At 34.2% G+C, this 23,354-nt stretch overlaps 1 protein-coding gene across 4 annotated transcripts in view; it reads right to left on the bottom strand.

Annotated features, from left to right (window-relative positions):
- The window catches only part of ERCC8 (ERCC excision repair 8, CSA ubiquitin ligase complex subunit), a 37,902-nt gene that overhangs the window by 2,705 nt on the left and 11,843 nt on the right, over nt 1-23,354 (bottom strand). For 2 of the 4 annotated variants that reach the window (XM_074328911.1, XM_074328912.1), the window contains 8 exons: nt 20,893-20,974; nt 19,612-19,680; nt 18,380-18,446; nt 15,465-15,565; nt 14,295-14,419; nt 12,298-12,327; nt 7,935-8,132; nt 3,601-3,681 (listed from right to left, as the gene is read on the bottom strand). In XM_074328911.1, coding sequence (XP_074185012.1) covers nt 3,601-3,681; nt 7,935-8,132; nt 12,298-12,327; nt 14,295-14,419; nt 15,465-15,565; nt 18,380-18,446; nt 19,612-19,680; nt 20,893-20,974 — 753 coding nt within the window. The remainder of the gene's footprint in view (nt 1-3,600; nt 3,682-7,934; nt 8,133-12,297; nt 12,328-14,294; nt 14,420-15,464; nt 15,566-18,379; nt 18,447-19,611; nt 19,681-20,892; nt 20,975-23,354) is intronic. The other 2 variants (XM_019743504.2, XM_074328913.1) reach the window with 1 other exon arrangement.

The following is a 23,354-nucleotide window of genomic DNA, read 5'->3' as shown; positions in this document are numbered from 1 at the left end:
CTCCAACCAACTGAGCCATCCGGGAGCTCAGCAGCAGCTCAGCTCAAGGTGCCATGTTCAATCTTAGTTGCAGGGGGCGGAGCCCACCATCCCTTGCAGGACTTGAGGAGTTGAACCGGCAACCTTGTGGTTGAGAGCCCACTGGCTCATGTGGGAATCGAACCGGCAGCCTTTGGAGTTAGGAGCATGGAGCTCTAACCGCCTGAGCCACCGGGCCGGCCCTAAGTTAGGTTATTTAGTGAGAGTTTATTCAAAGATGTATTGTCCTTGGGGGTTAGGTGATTCTTCTTCCCTACTCCTTCAGAAGCCTTTAACTCTGCCTTAATTATCTACCAAAAACATCCCTGGGTAGATAAGCCATACGAAAGTCATGCCTCCTAATTTCATTGTGTAAGGCCAATATGTTACCTATTAAACATTTTCATTTCATTTGAAGGCTCAACAGCGAAGCGAAATTATATTTTATTGTAAATTGTTGTTGCTATGGTGAGCAAAGAAACAAAAATAATCAAGTGAAAATCAAAATGCAGTTGAATATAAATTTTAATGTTCATACTAATAACGGGTAACAATATGAACACATTACAGTATTATAAGAAATGTGTTTTATTGCTAAAAAAATCACATACAAAAAACCATACTTATATTTAAAAGCTGTAGTAAAAATGATGTATATATGGATTTGGTACCCATATTACTGTTTGAGACCCAATGATCAAGTGTAACTGCCAACTCCTACTTCAGTTTTCTCTACAATATCTCCCCCTAGGGGACAACCTTTCTATGCTTGCACATATATCCAACCTTACCTCACCAGGTTGCCTGTTCTGATAATTGTGAATGTTATGGAACTAGGGAAGCATGACTTTAGAAGAGATCGAGTCCAGGTCCAAATAAGGTGAAAAAAAACAAAACCAAACTTAACATCTACCACACATACATCTTGATAAATTCTAAATTTCTTACTGGTAATTACTGGAAAGTCTCCATAGGTAGAATATTGGGTTGTCTGAGTCAGCAAGTAATTACACACCAACACAAATGGTAAACAAAACAGCTAGTGTGACTGTCAAAATAAAATAAGAGTCTTGGTGAGAAGTCAGATGGAAACTCTAATGTGGCTGACTTACAGATCTCAGACAACGACAAGACAAACTGTTGAGAGTTATATAGGTTTACCTTGACCATGACTAAGTTTTAGGAAGAAGGGGCAAAAAGAAGGCAGATTACTCAGAATATAATAAAACAGCCTGCAAATTAAATAATAGGATTTATGCTTAGCGACCATAAAATCTGTCCCTGTCACCCAGTACCCTTCAGTGTCTTATGACAGAATTAAATTCCTCCTCTGTCTTAGATTTCAGAAGAAACACCCGTAAGGGATTATATCTTGGTTGATGGGGAAGTAAATCTAATCACAAGGGTGGATTTGAAAAAAAAACCTAAGAAAAATTTTGCTTTGGAGATACCATAAACTTGTCCCAGATCACTAATACATGGCAAAACTGGGACTCAAACTCAGTTACCAGTATTATTATTTAGTTTACCTGAAACTGAAACTAAGTGAGTGTATATGTATGTGCGAGTATGCGTGTGTTTTGAACTGCTGTGTTGCCTCTCTGGGAAGCTGCAGCACTCATTTATTTGACAGTTGAGATGAAAACCTCTTAAATATGAGTCAAGCAGTAAATCCACATGTAAGAAATTGGGGCATGTCAGGAAGGAATTCTTTTCTGAAATCTGCACCATGATCACATTCATGTTCCACCTACATTCACAGGAATCATTCAAACTAAAGTTTTGTGAAAATAATCTTAGCACATACCAGTCACATCATTCTTAATACATGAACGATGGCTATCTTAACAGTAAAATGTAAAAGTATATTTTCAAAGATAAGGTTTTATAGCTCTAAAACTTAAAAATAAAGCTAACTTGTGTATTTCTATTTGATTTTCTACTTGTTCAGCTTAATTTCTCATATACCAAAATTCTTGTAGATGAGTTCAAATTATCACTATAACTAACATAAGGAAATAAACCATCAGAATCACATACTGTCTTTATAAATTAAGCATTTTAGTTTTCATCTAATATCCTTTTTCCAAATACAAATCACAGTAGATTTACTTTTATTTTTATTGTTTTAATTTGGTAAATAATTGTTATACTTCTTACCAGGACCTATAGTATTGTTACTTTGATTTAATGTAGACAGTGATTCCCAAACAGCAGGGAACAGTAATTAAATTGTAATGCAAAATAAATGGCTGAACCAAACTATTTGACCATAGTAAGCTTTCTACAGAAGAATATTCAGTCATTTAAAGCTGATGTCCGCTAAAGCTAACTAATGCTATAATGAACCAAATTAGGCACGTGATGAAATCTGGAAGTACTCATACAGTGTTTGGCCAGCTGCTTTAAGATTTATCATTGTGCATTTTTTCTCTTTCATTCGGATTAGGACCAAAAGAAAATAATTCACAGGCTTTACAGTGCAGTAAACCATAGCAGTTGCAAACTTAGGAGTGAAATATATTGTCAATAGCTGTGAAATGCTAATAACTACCTCCATAAAAATTTATTTCCATGTGATTTTGGACAAAGTTCTGTTTTTATAAAGGAACTAAATATATGAAAAATATTTCTAGAATTCCAAACGTGCTCTAGCAACAACTTTTTTCTATCTCCATTTAAGAACCTTTATTTTTACTATGATCTTAGGTAAAATTAACTTAAGTTGTTTCTAACTACAGTATTTCTCCTTCCAACTAAAAAAATTATATATATATGTAAATATTGATTTTTAGAAATTAGGATGAATGGGATGATTAACAGTGCTTAGTAAAATAATCTTTGGTAGGAAAGATACCACCTATAGACCGCTTGGCATAAAAGGAAAATACAAAAACTACTAAGACCAGGGATCATGTCTTTTTCATCTCGTTTTACCCACCATACTTTTAAGGCTCTTCTCATACTGTCATATTTGTACCAATTTATACTCTGAGATAGGCACTGTTAGTAGGAATGTATATTGGTAAAATCTGACATTGTGAATAAAGAGCCTTAAAAATGTCATGCATGATAACTCAAGAGATAAATCTACTTCTAGGAATCTATCGAAAGAAATAATCGGAAATGTAAACAATTTATGAACAGATATTTACCTTGATTTGTTAATAATGATCAAAAGAAATGTCTCCAAGTTAGTAAATATTTAAATAAATTGTGCTATATAAATGACAGAATGCTATATTAAAAACAGTAGTTATTAATGAAATGGGAAAAGGTTTAGTGGACATTAAATGAGATGCCAAATTGTAGGTCCAAGCATGACATTAAGTATGTTTAAAAAAATAAAAAACATATGCATAGGAAAACAATAAAGTAAATCAAAATAATAAAAATTTATTCAATTTTAGAAATGTATGTTCTTCTTTTAATATTTTTCTGAATTTTCCAAATGTTGCAACAGGCAAATTATTTTTAAAATCAGAAAATAGCAAGAAGTGCTTTAAAAGTTTCTCCCATGTAAATAAAACTTTTTGTTTATGATTTAGAAATCACTGTGTAATTTGTACAAATAATACGTACCTCATCATCATCAGGAACTGGTTCATATAATGCTGGTACCCAAGCAAGGATATTGCAGTCTCTGCTACCACTATAAAGTTCCTACAACACAGAAAGCAGATTGTGGGTCAATTTAAAGCTGGTACCAATCTGAAATAAACTACATCAATTTTTAAGTGATTAATTCTTAGGTTAGATCAATTTATTTCTATTTCTACTCCAAAGAACCAGGGCTGATGCCCTTTTTTGTTTTTTAAGATGTAGTAAAGCTTTCTTTTGTATTTAAAAACAATATCATGATATGTCGAAATTTGCCAATGTGAAAATTTACGTAAACATTCAACATCCTAGTGGTTTTAATCAACCATAGTATCCATTTATTTCAAATGTCGGAGTAAAGAAAGGGGGAAAAAATGGAAGAAATAAAGAGTTTGTCTTTTTCCATCAATAATTGAGCTTTAATTAAGACTCCAATGAAGAAATCATATGAGTTTCTAGCTAAAATTAGCCAAAAGTTCACAAAGTTTTACTTATCTCACAACTGCTTAACTGGCTGCTAGTTAACTGAAGGAGCTTTAAGATCCACATGCCGTGTTTGTTGAGAAGTTTATTTTATAAAAGAAGCTGAGTTGATGCACAGTCTATGTCCATTTCTTTATGGATATGCTCTTTGCACATGGCAGAACATGTTAATTTCCCTCCCCAACAAAACTTAAGGATATTGGCTAGTATTGAAAACAGTCCTATAGGGCAGTGAAATAGATCCTCTCAGATACAGGGGGCATAAATTGGTATAATCTGTTTGGAGAATAGAATCTCAATGTATATCAAAAGTTTTTATAAGCATTTCTAAGAAGTCATGCCAAAGACATACATGAAATTCAAGGATATCATCAGCATTTCATAATAAAAAATAGAAATAATTGTCCAAAAGTAATGATTTCTATATAAATTTATGTTGCATTTATATGATGAGTTATTACATAACCATTAAATTTATTTTTGAAGACTATTTAATGACATGGGAAAATACTCATAATGACAAGAGAAGGATAAGATGTAAACTAAACACTCATAGTGTGAAGGGAAAAAAACAGATTTAAAACACTAGGTCTGTTAAAGAAAAAAAAAGGAAAAGAAAAGCTACTATCCAAAGGAGAAAGGGATAAAAAGAAAAAAATAGCAAAATGTTAAATGGTTGTAAAACTCTGAGTGACTTAAATAATTTTTCCCCCTTCACAAATGTATTTCTGTATTTCTACACAAATATTTTTAACAACATAACTTTTTTCCTGCTCTGGTATGCAATTATTTATTTTTATTATTGTTCATCTCTAAAACTATTTGAAGCCTGGTACAATTAGTAATTTTCTTAAAAAAAAAAAAAAGTAGGGGTTCTGAGTAAAGGGAAAATAAGATTATAAAGTTATTTATAGGAAATATAGATGTAAAAAAATTAAAGTAAATTAGATTTAGTTGTACATGATCAAATTTCCTAAATGGAACAAATTCTATAAACTGTATTGTTACATCTAGAATATACGGTTGCACTAATTGTGGATAATGCACAATTATCCACAGATAATAATGTTCAGTACCCTTGAGCAATTTAGTTTTTTGAGAAAGCAAGATACACACCCAAGATAACTTGGTCGGATAAGCTTAAAAGGCAATTCATGAGAAGTACCATGTTTCCCTGAAAATAAGACCAAGTCTTATATTAATTTTTGCTCCAAAAGACGCATTAGGGCTTATGTTCAGGGGCTGTCATCCTGAAAAATCATGCTACGGCTTATTTTCCACTTAGGTCGTATTTTTGGGAAAACACCATACTGCTACACTGATGGAGATATAAAGGAATTCTGTAGATGTTAAAAAAAAAAAAAGAGCTTGGGAAGACACAGCACTTCACTCAGAATGATTAATAAAGACTTCACTTAAATGGAGGTATTGGAATTGAGTCTTGAAGTTCTGGCCATAAGTGTAGGGAAATTAGGTTTAAAAAAAAAATCTCAAAGCTTACAGAAAATTTGCAAGTGCAGTACAAAGGATTTTGTTTCCTGACACGAGAGTAAGTTGCTGGTATGAGGTTCTAGCACCCTTTAATGGTTCAGTTATCCTACATAATTACAATGCTATCAACGAGACAGAAAATTCACATTGATATATTACTACTAGCTAATTCTTAGACCCTATTTAAGTTTCACCAGTTGTCCCAATAATTCCTTTATAGCAAAAAGGTCCAGTTCAAAATTACATGCTGCACTTAGTTGTCATGTCCCTTTACTTTACTTCCGTCTGGAACAGTTCTTCAGTCTCTCCTTGGCTTTCCTGACTGTGATGATTTTGAAGACACACATCAGTTATTTCGTAGAAATGTCCCTCAAGTTTTGTCTTATATTTCCTCATGACTAAATTCAGGTGATGTGTCTTTGCCAGGAGGAACGTCACAGAAGTGATGTCCCATAACTATATTAAGTTTGATCATTTGATTAAAGTAATGTATGCCAGGTTCTTTCAAAGTAAAATTACATTTTGCTTTTTTAATTAATATTTTATAGGGTGGTACTTCGACATATATAAATATCCTATTCCTCATCAGACTTTAAATTTATTAGTTTACTTACTTATACCAGATGGATTTGTGGATCTTTATTTTAGTCAGTGGGTTATAATCCATTATTATCATTATTTATTTTGACATTGGGTACATCTTGTCAGATTTTTATATTTATGATAGAATTACCATAAGTATCAGTTTTGTTTTCAGAAAGTAAGTTTTGTGTAATATTTAATAGCGAAAAGGGTTATGCTACTAAATGGATGGAAAAGTACCACCATCTTTTACTTTTGCGATTTATTATTATTTTCCTTTTCAAAATCATAATAGATGGAATGGGATAAGAGTTGGAAGCTTTCTGATGTAGTGCAGTGATTCAAATCTTTCTGAGTACACGGCACATGTAGAAATGGTATTTGTCAGGAGGCAAGTGGCTCCAGGTTTCTGGCTGTCCCAGGATGGTCCCAACTATTCCAGAGACTGAGGGGAAATCAATATTTTGACACTTTTAATCCACTGTAGGCACAACTGTTACGGAGTTCTGATTTACGGAAAAGCAACAATTTATAATCAGATACCTGAGCTAAAATCTTGGCTGTGTCTCTAAGTGACTCGGGGACAAGGAAAGAGGTACAATATTCTAAGAATTTCTTTGAATGGATAATCATTCTCTGTCAGTAACTACTTGCAGGTTTGAGGCAAGTCATGGCACCTCTCTGGTGGCTTTAGTTTCCTCTTCCCAGAAGCAACACTAAAAATATTTAACAAGTGGTACATCAGGACACTGACCAATCAGAAGAGATACCGGCCACAAAGTAGGAGCAAGGTCCTGCAGGTCCCTTTCAGCTGTTGGGTTGGGGTGAAGTGTAGGTAGCCCCAGGGAAGGGGATGAAGCCAGAGGTCACTTAGGGGGCTTGGTGCAACAGCAATTTAATAAACAGTAGGATGTGTATTTGAATGTTTTAATAATATTGCCGTACTGATGTGTGCTGGCTGAAAAATCAGCCCCGAACATCTCACAGCACAGTGTCAGGCACAAATTAATTAGTGTTAACAAATGAATGAATAAGAGCTTCACAGGGTGGTACTTAAAAGTCCATCCTAGCTCGAATGATCAGTAATTTTCATTCTACCAGTATTTAACTTTCATGAACCTCATTTCCCTTACCCACAAAACAAGGAAAATACCAACAGTCTTTGGTATTTTGGTATTTATTAAAGACTCATTTAAAGGAGCACATGAAGTAATTTGTGCAAATGTTCTCTGAAAAAAACAATCTGCTCCATTGGTGAGATGAAAGGGAAAGGTCAGGATGTTAACAGTTATAGGCATGTATTTAAGAAATGATGTAAGTTGTGTCAACTCAAAAGCAAATTTACTAGCCAACAGTAGAAAATGAGGAAGGAAAAAAAATTTTAGACAGACCACACATCCATATACCAAGATACACAAACTATATTTTAAGATTAGACTCATATATTCTATTTTTTCCAAAAAGATTGTTTGCAAGAAATTATTTTAATTTGCCAGAGATTTTCAACAGCCAAGTAAATGGAGCTCATATACAAAAGACAGAATTTATCCCACTCAAGTTGTACAGTATTACACTAATTTAGATATATATCCTATACCATCTAAAAATATATCCTGTATTATTCTCTCTTAAATAAACCTTAGCTCAAATGTGGGTTAAAAGTATAATTCCTCAGAATGAAATTGCAATTTACTCATATACACAACTAGTCTGGAGCTAACTATATGAACATTTTAAATTCCCTTAAGTACCATTCTTACCTGGAAATTAGACTGAAATATGCAGCAGTCAACACTTTTATAATGTCCCTTAAGCATAGTTATCTGTTCTCCTGAGTAAATTGTATAAACAGCAATGGTGCTACCATATGGTACAAAAACAAATTCTGAACTGCAGCCACAGGAGACAGTGAATTTCAATCCTTTTCTACTGTCATTAAAAACTTTTCCATAATTCACCTGTAGGATGTAAAATCACAAAGTTACTAACTTCTTAAATTTGATTTAAAAGACAATAAAGATTACAAGAAATATTTACTTAAAACACTAGACTATACTATAAACTTATAAATCTAAAGAAAATGGGCAATGTCCTAATATAAGTAAGAGATAATGACATGTCAGTTTCATAGACAAGGGAAACACAAATAGTAAAAACCCTACGAAAGCAAATGTTCACATTTCAACTTTGATAAAAATAAAAACGCAAATTAAGGCAATCTTAAAGAATCATTTTCAATCATTTAGCAAAGATGTTAAGAAATCATAAGCCACTCAATACTGGTACAAGTGAGGTAAACATGTTGGGGGCACTGTAATTTGGTCATTCCTTCTAAAAAGCCAAATAGGTTTATTATGCAACTAAATACAAAAATATTCTTTTTTTGGGGGGTGGGGATTGGAGGGCGGATCACCTTTTTTTAAAAAAAATATTTTCAATTGTGGTAAAATACTTGTAACAAAATTTGCCATCTGAATCATATTTAAGTGTACAGTTCAGTGACATTCAGTTCATTCACATCTCCAGAACTCTTTTCGTCTTGTAAAACTGAAACTCTATCCATTAAACAACAAAGATCATCTTGGTCCTTGACTTAGTAACTACTCCTGGGAATTTATCTTAGGGAAATAATTAAACAGCAAAAAGCTATCTGCCTGAAGGAATTCAATGCAGCATTAACTAGAAAATGGCAAAATAACCGAAAATAGATGTAAATTCCTAATAATGTTATAATGTTAACTGTATAGTTTATATAGCAAATGAAAATGATAATTATAAAAATTATGTACAAAATAGGGATGAAAGTTGTATAAAAAGCGCAGAACACAAATAGTGTGCATACTATAATTACAGCTTTATATAAGTAATTGTGCATGGGGAAAAAAAATAAAAATTCCCCACCTGTATGCCAAAGGGATACGAATAACAATAGCATCACCTGAGCAGTTAGAAATGCAGAGTTCCAGGCCCTCTCCCAATCCCACTGAACTAGAATCTTCATTTCAACAAGGTTCCTAGGTGATCTGTAGAATCATCAAAGTCTGAGAAACTTTGGACTAAAGAAATTGACCGTCAAGTTTCCTTCCTGGTGATAATTTAGGTAGGCGGCTTAGAGTAGGTGAAACACCAGTGGCTAATCATTTGGGAAATATGAGCATGCAGAGCACCGAAATCTCCCTTCATTATGGCTAATACTAGAGTTTGAACAGACAGTGATTTGCCTTTTCCTAAAGGGTGGGTGGGAGTATGTGCGTGTGTGTATAAATATTTGAGGCCAAAATGAATATCTGCTGATAATCTGAACATACTACACTTGGCTTACCCACCCTTCAAGTTAACATGTAACAGAAACGATCACATGCACTCAGCCACCCGCTGCAGACTGCAACAGTAAAACATCAAGCTTGTAGTCAGTAGACTTGGGTTTTGAAAGCCCATTCCATTCCCCCCTCACTTTTCTTTTGCCACTATGAGTAACTAATTATTTAACTTCTGAGTTTTATTCTTCTAATCTGTTAATGGAAATAACATCATTTACCAGAGTTATTGTGAAAAATCAAATGAAATAATGCATATGAGAGGACTTAAGACATAAAGATATTCAGCAAGTCTCTAGATTATTAATTCCTATATTTACTTAAAAGTGTAATATTCATCCCCATTTGCGTCTTTTGATCTTACAATGTGCAACAATTTGTAGAACAACATGGGCGGGGGGTGGAGGAAAACCACAAATCTTTTCAACTAGCACTTCTCTGTTCCTCCTCCTTAAAAAATTACGAACTGCTAGACTACAGTGATCTTATTCACATTTATCAGAGCACCTCGCTACAAAACCGATGTTCTACAAAATGTGAACTGGAAAGTGTTGAATTAGGTATGAATATTGAACCCGCTCACTAACCCTTTATTTTTGTTCTTAGGCATTCTTCCACCAATCCATTTTGCAATCTATACGCCTATTAATCTTTGTAAACCACTGCTGTGACCAAATCACCTGTGGGCTCAAAACTATCAATATTTTTTCAATGCCTATGGAATGAAACTCTAGTAACAGATTAAGGAAAAGAGGGATCTATCATTTACTATCATTTACTAAGTGCTTACTATGTGTCATACACTGCTAGAAGATTATCTAAAGATTATCTAAAGTCCCCATTTTATGACTTACCATAAAAAGCAGTGTGTGATAAATGGCATGACCTGTATTATTATGAAATTACTATATAGGAAACAGGCTACTTTTGGCCGTGATGTCTTAAAGGTAATATGTGCAGGCTTTGAAAAGATGTTTGATGGGGAGAAAGATTTCACAGACTTGGGATATGATGATGGCAAACCCAATTCCCCATCTTATGAATCCTTTTTATTGTGCCAGGAAATATATACATCGGGTCACTATGTGAACCCCGTCAGTGATGCAGAGATTCCATCACAAGGTGGCTCATTTTATTGTCAAATAACGATCAGCATAAAAGTAATAATGACAGGTAACATTTACCGAAATGTCAACGTTTGCAGTAAGTATGAGAAAATATGTTAAATATTTTACATGCATTATTCACATAATACTAAAACAATACTGTGATATGTAGCATTATTATACAAAAAGAAAACAGAAAGTTTAAGTATTTCAATTAAGGTCTCTCAGCTAGTAAATGACAGAATCTGAAACTGAATCTAGATCACACTAATCAAAAAGAACTGTGCACGTTGTTGTAAATTAATTTTCTTTCATTCCATGAAGTGATGATCCAGCACACGGTAACACAAGCAAGCACTGGGTACTTGGAAGCACCTAAGCCGGACGAGAGGAGCTAAAGAGAGACTGTGCCTGAGAGGAGTCTGGAAAGCTGAGGAGCTAGGCCAGGAAGGAGAAGAACGGTGTCCTAAAGCAAAGGCAGCAGTCTGTGCAGCAGAATGGAAGGGCGAGAGAGCATGGTATATTTAAAGAATTCTAAGTAGTTCAGTACGGCTAAGGACGGGAAAAAATGGGAAACTGGCAAGACACAAAGCAGGCGAGTTAGAAGGTACAGCGTATAAAAAAGACCTTGTGCACAAGAGGCAAAGGCATTCAGTTTTAATAACCTGAGTGTACTGAGGAAACACTGAAAAACTTCCACTGGGAGATGAATTTGGGAAAGGTTAGAAGGATATTAGATTAATATAATAAAATAGAGATCATAAAGGCCCAGAGTGAGGATGAAAGGGAAGAGAGATATGAAAAAAATCAAGAATTAACAAGACTTGTAACTGATTTAACAGCTGGGACAACGGACAGGGAAGAATAAAGGACAGACTCCCAGTTTCTGGACATTGGTGACTAGTGAACGATAATGCCAGCACCTAAACAGTATGCACTAGAATGGCAACTTTTGAAATTCTTTTTTCTTTTGTTGTGTCAAAAGCTACCTCTGTGTGAATTTTCCCTGCCAATACTTGTTCTGTACTACAAGGCAATGGTCTTCCAAGAGCAGTTCCCATGCTTCAGGGAGTCTGCAAGATGATCTATTAGGGTGTGAGAAAAAAAATCAGAATTTCTATTTCATTTTTATGTAAAACATAAGAAATTAAGCTTTGGTAAACTATATAGACTCACAACAGCATTTGTATATAATTCATAAATCATGACATTAGAAGCGTGTACTCATACATCTTTTTTAAGCTAATAAGGCTCCTACTGCTAAGGCAACACCACACAATATCATTACGGCCTATTGTTAGCAGGTACCGTGCTGCTCTTTACGTATTCCCATTTTACCCTTCCAGTTACTGGTTAGGTGCATAACAATCCTGACTTACACGATGGAGACACTGAAACTCTAACCGTAGTTCCCTCATGATGTCACTATAAACAAATTGCCTAATGTCCCCAAATTACTAAATGGCAGGACTAGAATTTGTTTCTTACTCTGATAGGCCCTTAAATATTTGAAGATAGTGTGTTTCCCGAGAGTTACTCTGACTGGATCAGTGTCCCAAATTCCTTTAAGTGTTCTTTGTAGGTGAGTTTCTGGGCTACTCTTGCCATCTTTGTGTGAATGACTTCTACCGTACTTTGATCAAGTCCATTTAAAAATGCTATTATCCATCTTCCACACAGCATTCCAGATATAGACTTACTAGCGCAAATCCATAGGGTATGAGTATCACCTTCAAGGAGAAAACCAGAATGAAATCACACTATCAGTTTATGCACATACTCAATACCACTTACATTTATCATTCACCTTTGAAGCACATGCCAGTCTACTTTTCCAAAGTGACTCTGTCAACTTCTCCACTCAAGAGCCTTGAGCGGCTTTCATCGCACCCTGAGAAAAGGCCTAAGCCCTTATAAAAGCTATGAGCCTATATACTCCGGTGTCCTCTTCCTCCTGTTCTTCCTCTATCACTTCCCTCCTTGCTTATTCTATTCCAACACAAGAGTGTCTTAGATGTTCCTCGGGTACTCCTAGCACGCTCCCACCTCAGGGTCTGTGTAGCTTCTTCCTTCCTCTACATGGAATGTAAGCTCTATGAGAATAGGACTTTTCTATGTTTTTTCTACCGCTGTATAGTACTGCCTGGCAAATAGGAAATACTCTATACGTGTTTATCAAACAGATAAATAAAATGAGAAAGGAAGGTGTGACCTAATTACGGGCATGGCATAATATAATAAATGTAAGATTCTAAATTAAAATTCACAGTGCCTGATTCTCTAGCCTGAGACGTGATGGAAAAGCATTTTATAAAGAATATGGAAGATTAAAGTAATCTAGTATAAACAATTTTGACTTTATAATAAAATTAGTTTTTAAAAATGAAAGTGATACCTAGAGTATGTGAAAGAGCTAGAAAGGATGATTAAAGAAAGAAATACAATTAATATTAAATACCTACAAGTTATTAAGTAAATGCTTTAAGAGGTCTGGGTATAATCAGCATCAGGGTAAGAGTGGAATCTAGAGTCAAACTCTTGCTTTCTAGCTGTGTAAACTCAGGCAAGTTACCTAATTATTTTATGTATCATTGTCCACATGTGCAAAATGGGTATTATAATGGTAATTACCTTCATAGTGTTGTGATGATTAAATAAGACCATATATGCACTAGCACATATATTAAATGCTAATTTTTATTAGCAGAGTACCTAGCTTATAAGCTCTCAATAAATATTAGCCATTATTATAAACTTTTGGTAGTTTATTCTGAAAGTTACTAAACATAGGCATACCTGGTTAAGGACCGTAATGTAAATTTTTAAAAAGTACTAGAAATCAATTACCACATAAGAATCTAGCACCTTTAAAACACACTGATTCCATTACTAAAGTACTATATGTTCACGGAAGTGTTATGCAGCTCTTTGTAGATAGATATGTAGGCTCAATGTTACCTCATTTTAAAAACATCACTTCATTTTATTCGGGCATTGTCTATATTCATGAACTTAACTGCCTAACCTCCCACATGTACATATGTACCTCTTATCCCAATCTTATGCTCAATAATTGAGTTGCAAAAATATTTATGAATGTGAATCGCTAGTTTCACCCCCAAACTGCTTTTGTAGAGGTGATCAATAGCCCTGTTTAGTTCTTTCTGGGGAAATCAATAAAGAGTGTTCAATGAACCCTCTCCCCTCCCCTACTTCTTGAAGACCGAAAGCCACCAGGAATTCTGGCCTCCAACCAATGACTGGACTGGTAGGTGTACTAGAAATAAAATTATTTTCTTTTTTTAAAGTACTGTATGTTCTGGTACTATAACATTAATTTTGGATTTTGTTTATAAGTCATATGTAGTATGAAATTTGACCTTTTAACTTTATAACTTTAATTTATATCAGTTCTCCATCTTTTACTCTTCTCTACTCTGAGAGATATGGCGTACTCCCATCATGCACAATGGCTCAGTAGAGCAATGATTCTGTGCTAAGGGGAGAATGTGGTGGTGGTGGGGGGGAGTTGTCCTGAATTGAAAAGCACTAGTTCACACAATGGGAAAATGTTATAAAAAGCTGTGGTTCAGAGGCAAGAAAGAGAGTTAAAACTACAAAAAAACATCAAATGTATGACATAGATCTATTTCTTTAACTTATATCCAAAAGGTTGGAGGTATTTACAATCTCTTACTAGTGTGTTTTCTCCATTGGAACTATTCCAGAGCCTCATCCGATTATCTGTACCAGTGGTGAGGAGGTGAAGCCCATCACTTGTAAAACACAAGCCATTAACTTTCCCATTGTGAGCAGTATTAGCTGCAATAAAAAAATGCAATTCAGTTTATCTGTTCTTGTAATCAGCATACATTTAATGCTTGATGATCTGGTTATTTAAACATATTAAAGGACATCTGAATCATTTATATATAAATTGATTATATTTAAAATTAATCATCCCTTTGGATTATTTGAACATAAGCTATATATATTAGAACCATAAAAATAGGGAGAAACTGAAAAACCACAGGGGAAAGAATCCTGCCAAATACATTTTTCATCAGAGAGTAAGCTGTGCTATCAAATTCAATTAAATGCTCAGTTTAACATTAAAATTTTACATTAAATAGCTTTCAAACATCTCATATACTATTTTCAATCTAAAGTCATTCCATGGATTATTAAAAATCATTAATATTAGTATTTCCCATTAAAGAAACTGTAACAGGGAAGGACAACTTTTCTAGTCTCAAAATTTATATTACTTTCAAAATAAACAAATTTGAGAAAGCATAATTCTCACAACCCCATTAAGTAAAAAGAATATTAAAAGAAACATAGATTTCATATAGCTCATCCTAATATATTTCTGGTCCAGAATTAATTTTGAATCAGAATTTTAAACTACACAGAAATTAAATTCTATTATAAAAATGCAATTGAGGAACTTTATCACCTGGATTGCAGCTGACTCACATTCAACACAACTTACAAATTTTACTCTGACACAATGGCCATGAAATGTTAATACTATTCTTTTAATTTATTGTAACTTCCAAAATGGCAATGAAGTTGTACTAGCTGGCATCACTGAGGGAAAAAAAGCTAACAAGTTCCAGAGAAGTTTCTACACTTGAAAATTCAGGAACAGATGAAATGCCATACTTATTTGTATCCTGAAGAAAGACAACCACAATTTAGTTTATTTAAATTTAATAATTGATTTATTCTGAATACCTTTTTTTAAAAAAAAAATCACAAAGTTTGTAATTTGTCATATTTTTATTATTTGGTTCCATTCAAAATTTTCAATATAAAAAATGCCATCATTGTTATATTTGTATATTAATGCATTCTTAATTACCTGATTCAACAGCTTGTGATTTTGTCCCATTATACTGATCAAGAGTAATCAAACATCCTGATGCTCTCCTCACATCCCATAATTTTACTCTACTGTCAGCACTGAGAAGAAATAAATGTTACATTGTCATATAAAACAAGGATAGTGACTGCACGCCTCGCCTGCTTGTCCGATACTATGACACAAAGAGGTCTCAGTATATTTGTACATTTAGGTTGTTGTACTTTTGCCTTTTCAGCAAATAGTCTACAGTAGAACAAAGAAGTAAAAAACAGGGGAAAAAAAGTAATTTTCTTAAATCAATGACAGAATTCTGCTGCTTTTTATGTTGTTTTTAATGACTTGAAAGCATTTTTCTCCTCAAGGACTAGATAGGCTTAGAGCTTGTTCTTTAAGCAAGTTTGTTACTATTAATACATCCTTACTATTATTTGCTATTCAAATGTTTTCTAGACAATCAAGCAGTTAACTAATTTCATTTTGCTTAAGAATCCATTTGGCATAAATTTGGTGGTGGTTTTTTCCCCCTTTTTATATGACATAAAATTGAGAACAAGGTTGAATAATGACAATATATTTTTATTTTATTTGGTTTCCTGTACTCAAAATCAGTGCCCGATATACAAAAACTACATGTCTCCTAGAAATTAGACCCATATCCTCATTTTATTTCAAGGAAATAAAAAGAAAGGCAGAACCATGATCACACATTCATTGCAGTTTCTAAACTACTCCTAAAGAACATATAAATCAGTTCCACAGATGCTATCACATCCTCACAAAGACCTCAACAATATCTAACCCATTGGGTTTATCCAGGCCATTTTAATTAGGAGCATTGCATTGCATTTCATAAATCCTTTTCTCATTTATAAACCTTTTAAAATACATATTCAGGGTTTATCTCCTCCTATTATCTTGATTCATTTCACAGATCACCATCCAACCTAGCCAATTAGAATAGTTAGCAAAAAGCTAGCATTTCTCATTCTCAAGTTGGTTTTCTTTCTTTCCAGCTGGGGAAAACGTCTGCAATGGGATAAGGCTGAGGATTTAAATTTCTTCTAAAACATATTAGCCTTAGACATACCTGACTTCTAAAACTGATTACTAGGCTCATTCTGGTACTGATCCAAATTCCTGGGGTACTCTAAGAACTGAAAGCCTTCTTAGCTTCCCTCTGATCTGAGGAAAACCCAGTTAGGTAGAAACCTTATAAATTTCCCCTAGCATGGACCCACAACCAGTACCTAGTTCCTCACCTTCATACCTCTTTAGCAAGCCTTCTTACGGCTACATGCTAAACCAGGGGTGTCCAAACTGCGGCCTGCGGGCCAACTTCGGCCCATGATCCATTGTTAATTGGCCCGCAGCAAATTCCAAAAATATATTTAGTTTACTTAAATAAACCAGGTGAGGTAATACGTACTTCACCTCGAGTGAGTGGCCCGGCTGTTTGTATTTTACCGCATAGGGCCCTTGGTGAAAACCGCTGAAAAGAGTTTGGACACCCCTGTTCTAGACCTTGTTCTACAGAACTTCAGAAATTGTACATTTCAATGTCACATTCGACAAACTATTAACAAAAGCTTCTTTGAGGACGAAACTGGGACAGAAACAGAGAGCTGGCAGTTTTACAAAAGTCGACACATAGCTTTATAAAACAAATCTGAAGAGCTTTTGTAATAATTCTTCTGCAAAAAGTTTTGTTAAAATGCCTGTATCAAAATCTCTGACTACCTATCCCTTCAGTTTTTAATTTTCTTACTCAGACACATCGTACTTCTATTTCATTAGGTCCTTCCTTGATTCCTCCTCTAAGCCCATAAGACTGTGATTTTATTTCCTTCCTTATACCCATGACTTGAACAATTTTCAGACAATGTGAAATCTGTGGCATCTAATGTTTTGATTTCTGTGGCTTTGCACAGCTGTGGTCTACACCTTTAACTTAGCACACAACACTGCCCAGCATTCCTGTGTGCCCCTAACCACCTCCCAAGCCCATTCCTTAAACCGGTTACTCTAAATCTTTACGACCTTCCCTCAACATTGCTTTCCTATTCCAGTATTTTCAATAGATGACATGAAATTCTACTCCACTAAAAAACAACAGAAGCCATTAGGTTTGCATTTCTTGAGCTTCTCTGCAAAGCCACAAATTTAACCGCATTCATGTCTACCTTTTCCTCCTTCCGGTTAGCCTCATGATGTCGTTCCTGTGTCAAATCAAGTGTCCCCCTTCTACCTGGGCCTTGATACTATCCTATCTAGTCTGTTTAAAGTCCTGATATACTACCTATTCCTTGCATTTCTTATCTTCACCAACTTCTCTCTATCGGTGCTTTCTCCTCAGCATGTAAATGTGCAAAACTCTTCCCTCCCATACACAAAAGACCCCCAAGCCCTTGGTTCTCAGAGTTAAGTGCCCTTGCTCTTTTTTCCATATTACGCCTCCTATCCCCAGCATGATGCTTGGCACATGGGAGGCAGACATTAAATGTTAGTAAACTTAATCAATGAATGATAGATGTGTTAAATGAGATTCAAAATAATTCTGGATTAAAGAAAATGAATAAAAATGCTACTTTTTATATTAACAGAGTGCTTATACTTTTGTATGCAAAAATGACACAACACAGTTGTTTTACTGTTTTAATGGCAGTACGAGATTTGCAGTACTAGATTGCAGATTCTCTCATTCTCTGTTTTAAAAGGTGAGCAGCTTCCAGACAGATAGTCAGGATTCAACTATGATGCAAAGGAAGACATCTTTTGGTTATATGAATTAAAATCTGCAACTCAATTATTCTGTTTTGAAGGGCCTAATAACTAAATATGCATCTTACATAAATATACTCTTTTCAAAATACTCATCATTACTAACTTCAAAACCAAACAATTAACATTTTTACCTTGCAGTTGCCAAGACATATTCAGAACGCGGTGACCAGGAAACTGCCAATATTTCTTGTCTGTGACCTGCAAATACAACTATATGAAACGTCTTGCAAAATATTTGAAAAATCAAAAGATACAGTGAAATTCATTTTGTCTGATTCTGAAGTGAAGACTAAATATTAAAACTAAATTTATACGATCAACATTTTTTCACTTTTACAATAATCTGTGTTGAAATATCAATGTGAAGTCTTTGGGCATTTCTTGCACGTGGGCATTTTATCAGAGAAGGCCCGGTTTTGCTTTGGAAAGAAGAAGCAGAGCAAGTGAGTCTTTCTTTTTAAAAATAGCTGTTGGCCTACTAAGTCAATCCATGAGTAAGTGATATAATTTAAGCTCACTTATTTATTTCTACAACAAAAGCCACTGCAATACACTATACAAGAAAAACATTCTAAATAATGAAAATGTTCTCTAACTTTTCAGTTATAATAGAAAAATTATTTTAATTCACTATAAAATAGTATATGTATAAAAAAATTTTTCTAGAAAGCACAGGTGATAAATTCAACGATAAGTGATTTCAGTATTTTAATTCACTTTTATCTAATCGAACTATTCAGTTATTTTCATCTACTTAGCTTATAGTAATAGAAATTCATGATAATGTAAAACAAATGCTATCCATTTTACCAAGTTTTCCTCATATATATTATGTTTAATATACGTATAAGAATGTATACTTCTGAATTATACCTCATCTTTTCATTGTTTAGGATTAGACGGTTTAATATTGATTTAAAAAGTAGCAAAAATAATTTAAATTAATAAACTTTTACCAAGTATTATTTCAGTATCTTTTTCTAAAGTATTTTTACTGAGAATAAAAGGACCTAAATATTAAGAATGTTTACTCGGTCAGAATAATATTAAACAATGCTCATGAGACAAATGTATTCATGTAAGTTTCATAAGCAGTTTATTTTTTAACATGTAGAAATAACAAAGTTTCTAGTTAGACCTTCCATATACTTTGAGGTTCCTCTATGACCATTGTTCATATAAATGTCTCCTCAATAGTTCAGTTTTATAAGAATAATGCACAGAAGGATCTTTATTTCCCTGTTGACTTTTAACAACTAGCACAAAATACATCAGTCATGTCACTTACAAAGAATACACTGTTAGTAATGTTTCTTTTTATTGAATGGTTTACTCAAAGTAGTTGTTACAAATGAAAAAATACCCTGTAGAATGTGGGTACAGGATCCAGACTTTAAGTCACAAAGTTGTACTTTGGGCCCTCTAGTACCAACTGGAAAACAAAAACAAAAATGGTTTAAGACAATTTTATTGTAAATCACCATTAAAAGGAAATAAGACACTACTACCGTGTTTCCCCGAAAATAAGACCTATCCGGAAAAGAAGCCCTAGCATGATTTTTCAGGATGACATCCCCTGAACATAAGCCCTAATGCGCCTTTTGGAGCAAAAATTAATGTAAGACCCGGTCTTATTTTCAGGGAAAAACGGTACTATAAATTATGACATTTTCATTGTATCCATGCAGAAATATAAAAATGTATGCTAAAAACACACTTCAAATAGTTTTTGTTTATAATTAGAAAAATTATTTTAATAGTAGTTATGCTTTAGTACCAAGACAACTCTGTTACTGCATTATTTTTTTAAATCTAGAAATAGTTATATTTATTCACAGGAAGTTGCAAAGGTAGTGCAAAGAGGCCCTGTATACCCTTCACCCAGGCTCCCCCAATGCTTATATGTTAGGTACTACATTTAGTACAACATTAACACAGGAAATTTGTATTGGTACAATGTGTGTGTATAATTATATGCTATTTTATACATCAAATTTTAATAGTTCAGTTTTTCCATGATAATGAAACACTTCCAATCACTAGTAATATATTCACAGTAACTCTGGACACAGACTTGGTGGACCTCAAAGACAATTTAGCGCCCAGCTCTTCTTTACAGTTGAGTAGCTAAACCGATGTTCGCAGGTGAGGAGATTCAAGCAGTGCCACAGAAATAACGAAATCACAGGAACTTGATACCCGATACCAGAAAATCATTTTTTCTTCCATATACATGAAACTCTTATTACAGGTGCTTTCATAAAAATGGATGTTTAATTTGAATCACACACAATTTTAGAGAAACAGAAATAATTTCCTTGTTTTATTGTGTCAAATTGAAAAAGTTGCCAAATTTCGTTCATGTAAAAATCTTTGAAACTTCGGTGGTTTAAAAAGTAACTCTTTGGGAACAGAAATAAATGTACTTTCTTAATTAATCTCTGAATCCTAGCCACTACCACAGTGCCTAACTTGCCCAAATCTGTTAGACTGAATATAAAGAGTAGCATATACTTAAGACTTTTTTTTAAATAAAGAATTGTGATCTTCATCTGGGTTAAAATGTCTATATCAAAACTAAGTAGATCTTAATAGGGGGAAAATTTTCAACATGTTAAAAAAAAAAAAGAATGCATGTACAAACCTGCTACCAAACAGTGCTTGGTGGCGACTGGAGACATATGATGACTATAAACTGTTTCTTCAAAATTAAATACATCTGCAGCCTGATAATCAAAAGACATTTTAAAAGTGTAAGTTCTAATTACAGTCACAAAAGCAACACACTTTCTATTGACGTATGTTAGCAATTTTTAAATTGGCTGTGAGCAACTTATTTGACTTAAACATAGGAATGTTAATACCCTCAAAAAACTGATAATTTTAAATCCTGTTATTTATAACCCTTTAATCCCTTTTATGAGAAAAAGCAGTTTTTCTCTAATAGATCCCAGAGATTAAGTAAAGACAACCCCGATTCACCACCTTCCTCTCTCCTCCATTCCAGGGACTTCAGCACCTACGCAGGTGACCTCGCCAGCTTCTGCCTCTCAGTTCCACACAACCTCAGCTCCCACACCCAGGACACTCTCATCACCTAAACTGCTCCTCCTTTAAAAGCATACATTTCAGTTATATATGACCACAATTATCTCTCATTTTCAACTTTTTTTTCCCCAAGCACTTCTAAGACACCCAAATAAAGCTCAGAACTCCTATCATTTCCTTCTGTCTTCCCTTCTTTTCCTTCTTGACCTTGGATTCCAAGGTACAATATTTCAAATACCAACATCTTCAATTCTTTTGTCCTTATCCTTGCACTTGTCAAGGCCTTATATTCTGGATGAGTCCAAACATCTGCCTTCTGTACACCTATCTTCAGGTTGATCTACACCAGACGTCAGCAAACATTTAAAGTAAAAGGTCAGATTATAAATATTTTAGGCTTTGAGGACCAACTACTCATTTCTGCCACTCGTGCTTCAAAACGGCCATAGAAAATAAATGAACACGCCTATGTTCCAATAACACTTTGTTTACAAAAAGAGACCATAATCCACACTTGGCTCGGAGTCCAGACTTGGCCTGTTGGTTACAGTTAGCTGAGCTCTGCTTTACAAAGGTGTAGTTTTATAATAGGGAAGACTGGTATCACTATAAAAGATCATTCATCTCAACAGGCCTTTGAGAACTGACTGCCAGTCCTGCAATATCTCACCAGTATTCTCTGCAATATCCGTAGCTATTTCAAACTTCCACTCTCCATAAACATCTCCACTTGGTCACAACAGGTGATCTGATCTTTTATTCCAAAGAGAAAATAGGAGCCAATCAATGAGAATTCCTTTAATGTCTTATTAACAAACACACAACACATTTGCTTCCACTTACTGTTCTTCCTTCTTCACTCCTGTTATTATGGAAAAATGATCCTTCCTCATATTTAAAGTTAACCCCCCTCAGCCCACAAATTATCTCCTCTATCTTCCTGTTATCTATAACCTCTCCCTCCCCACTGACTCATTCCCAACAGCACTAAAAATGTTCAACTCTCTTTCATCTTAACAGCAAACTCCTCCCCAAGACAAAACAAAACAAGAAAAAACCTTTTCACCCAAATTCCTCCTACTTTTCACAGAAATGGAAAAGAATAACCCTAAAATTTGTATGGAACCACAAAAGATCTTGAATATCTAAAACAATCTTGAGGGGAAAAAAAACAAAGCTGGAGGCATCACACTTCTTGATTTCCAACCATATTTCAAAGCTGTAGTAATCAAAACAGCGTGGTACTGGCATAAAAACAGACACAGATCAAAGTAACAGAATAGAGAGCCCAGAAATAAACCCAGGCATACATGGTCAATTAATTTACAACAAAGGGGATAAGAGTTACAATGAGGAATGTAGTCTCTTCAATAAATGGTGTTGGGAATACTGCACTACCACATGTGAAAGAATGAAACTGAACCATTATCTTATACCAATATATCAACTCAAAATAGGTTAAAGACTTGAATGTGAGACCTAAAAGCATAAAACTTCTAGAAGTAAACATAGGGGCAAGCTCCTTGATGATTTTTTGGATCTGACACCAAAAGCAAAAATAAACAAGTGGGACTACATAAAGCTAAAAAGCTTCTCAACAGCAAAGGAAACCATCAACAAAATGAAAAGGCAATCTACAGAATGGCAGGAAATATTTGCAAATCATGTATTTGAGAAGAGGTTAATATCTAAAATATACAAAGAACTCATATAACTCAATAGCAAAAAAAAACCCCAAACAGTCCAATTAAAAAATGGGCAGAGAAACTAAGTAGACATTTTCCCAAAGAAGATATACAAATGGCCAACAGATACATATAAAGGTACATCAATAATCAACAGGGAAATGCAAATCAAAACTACAATGAGATATCACCTCACACGTTAGAAAATAATAGGTTATTATCAAAAAGACAAGAAATAACAAGCATTGGAGAAGATGTGGAAAAAAGGGAACGCTTGTGCACTGTTGGTGGAATGTAAATTGGTGCAGCCATTATGGAAAACAATATGGAGGTTCCTCAAAAAGTTAAAAATAGAACTACCTTATCACTCAGC

Source organism: Rhinolophus sinicus, linkage group LG03 (genome assembly GCF_036562045.2).
Source record: "Rhinolophus sinicus isolate RSC01 linkage group LG03, ASM3656204v1, whole genome shotgun sequence".
NCBI lineage: Eukaryota > Metazoa > Chordata > Mammalia > Chiroptera > Rhinolophidae > Rhinolophus > Rhinolophus sinicus.
The sequence above is the reverse complement of the archived record's forward strand: the minus strand, read 5'-3'. Positions and strand labels throughout refer to the sequence as shown.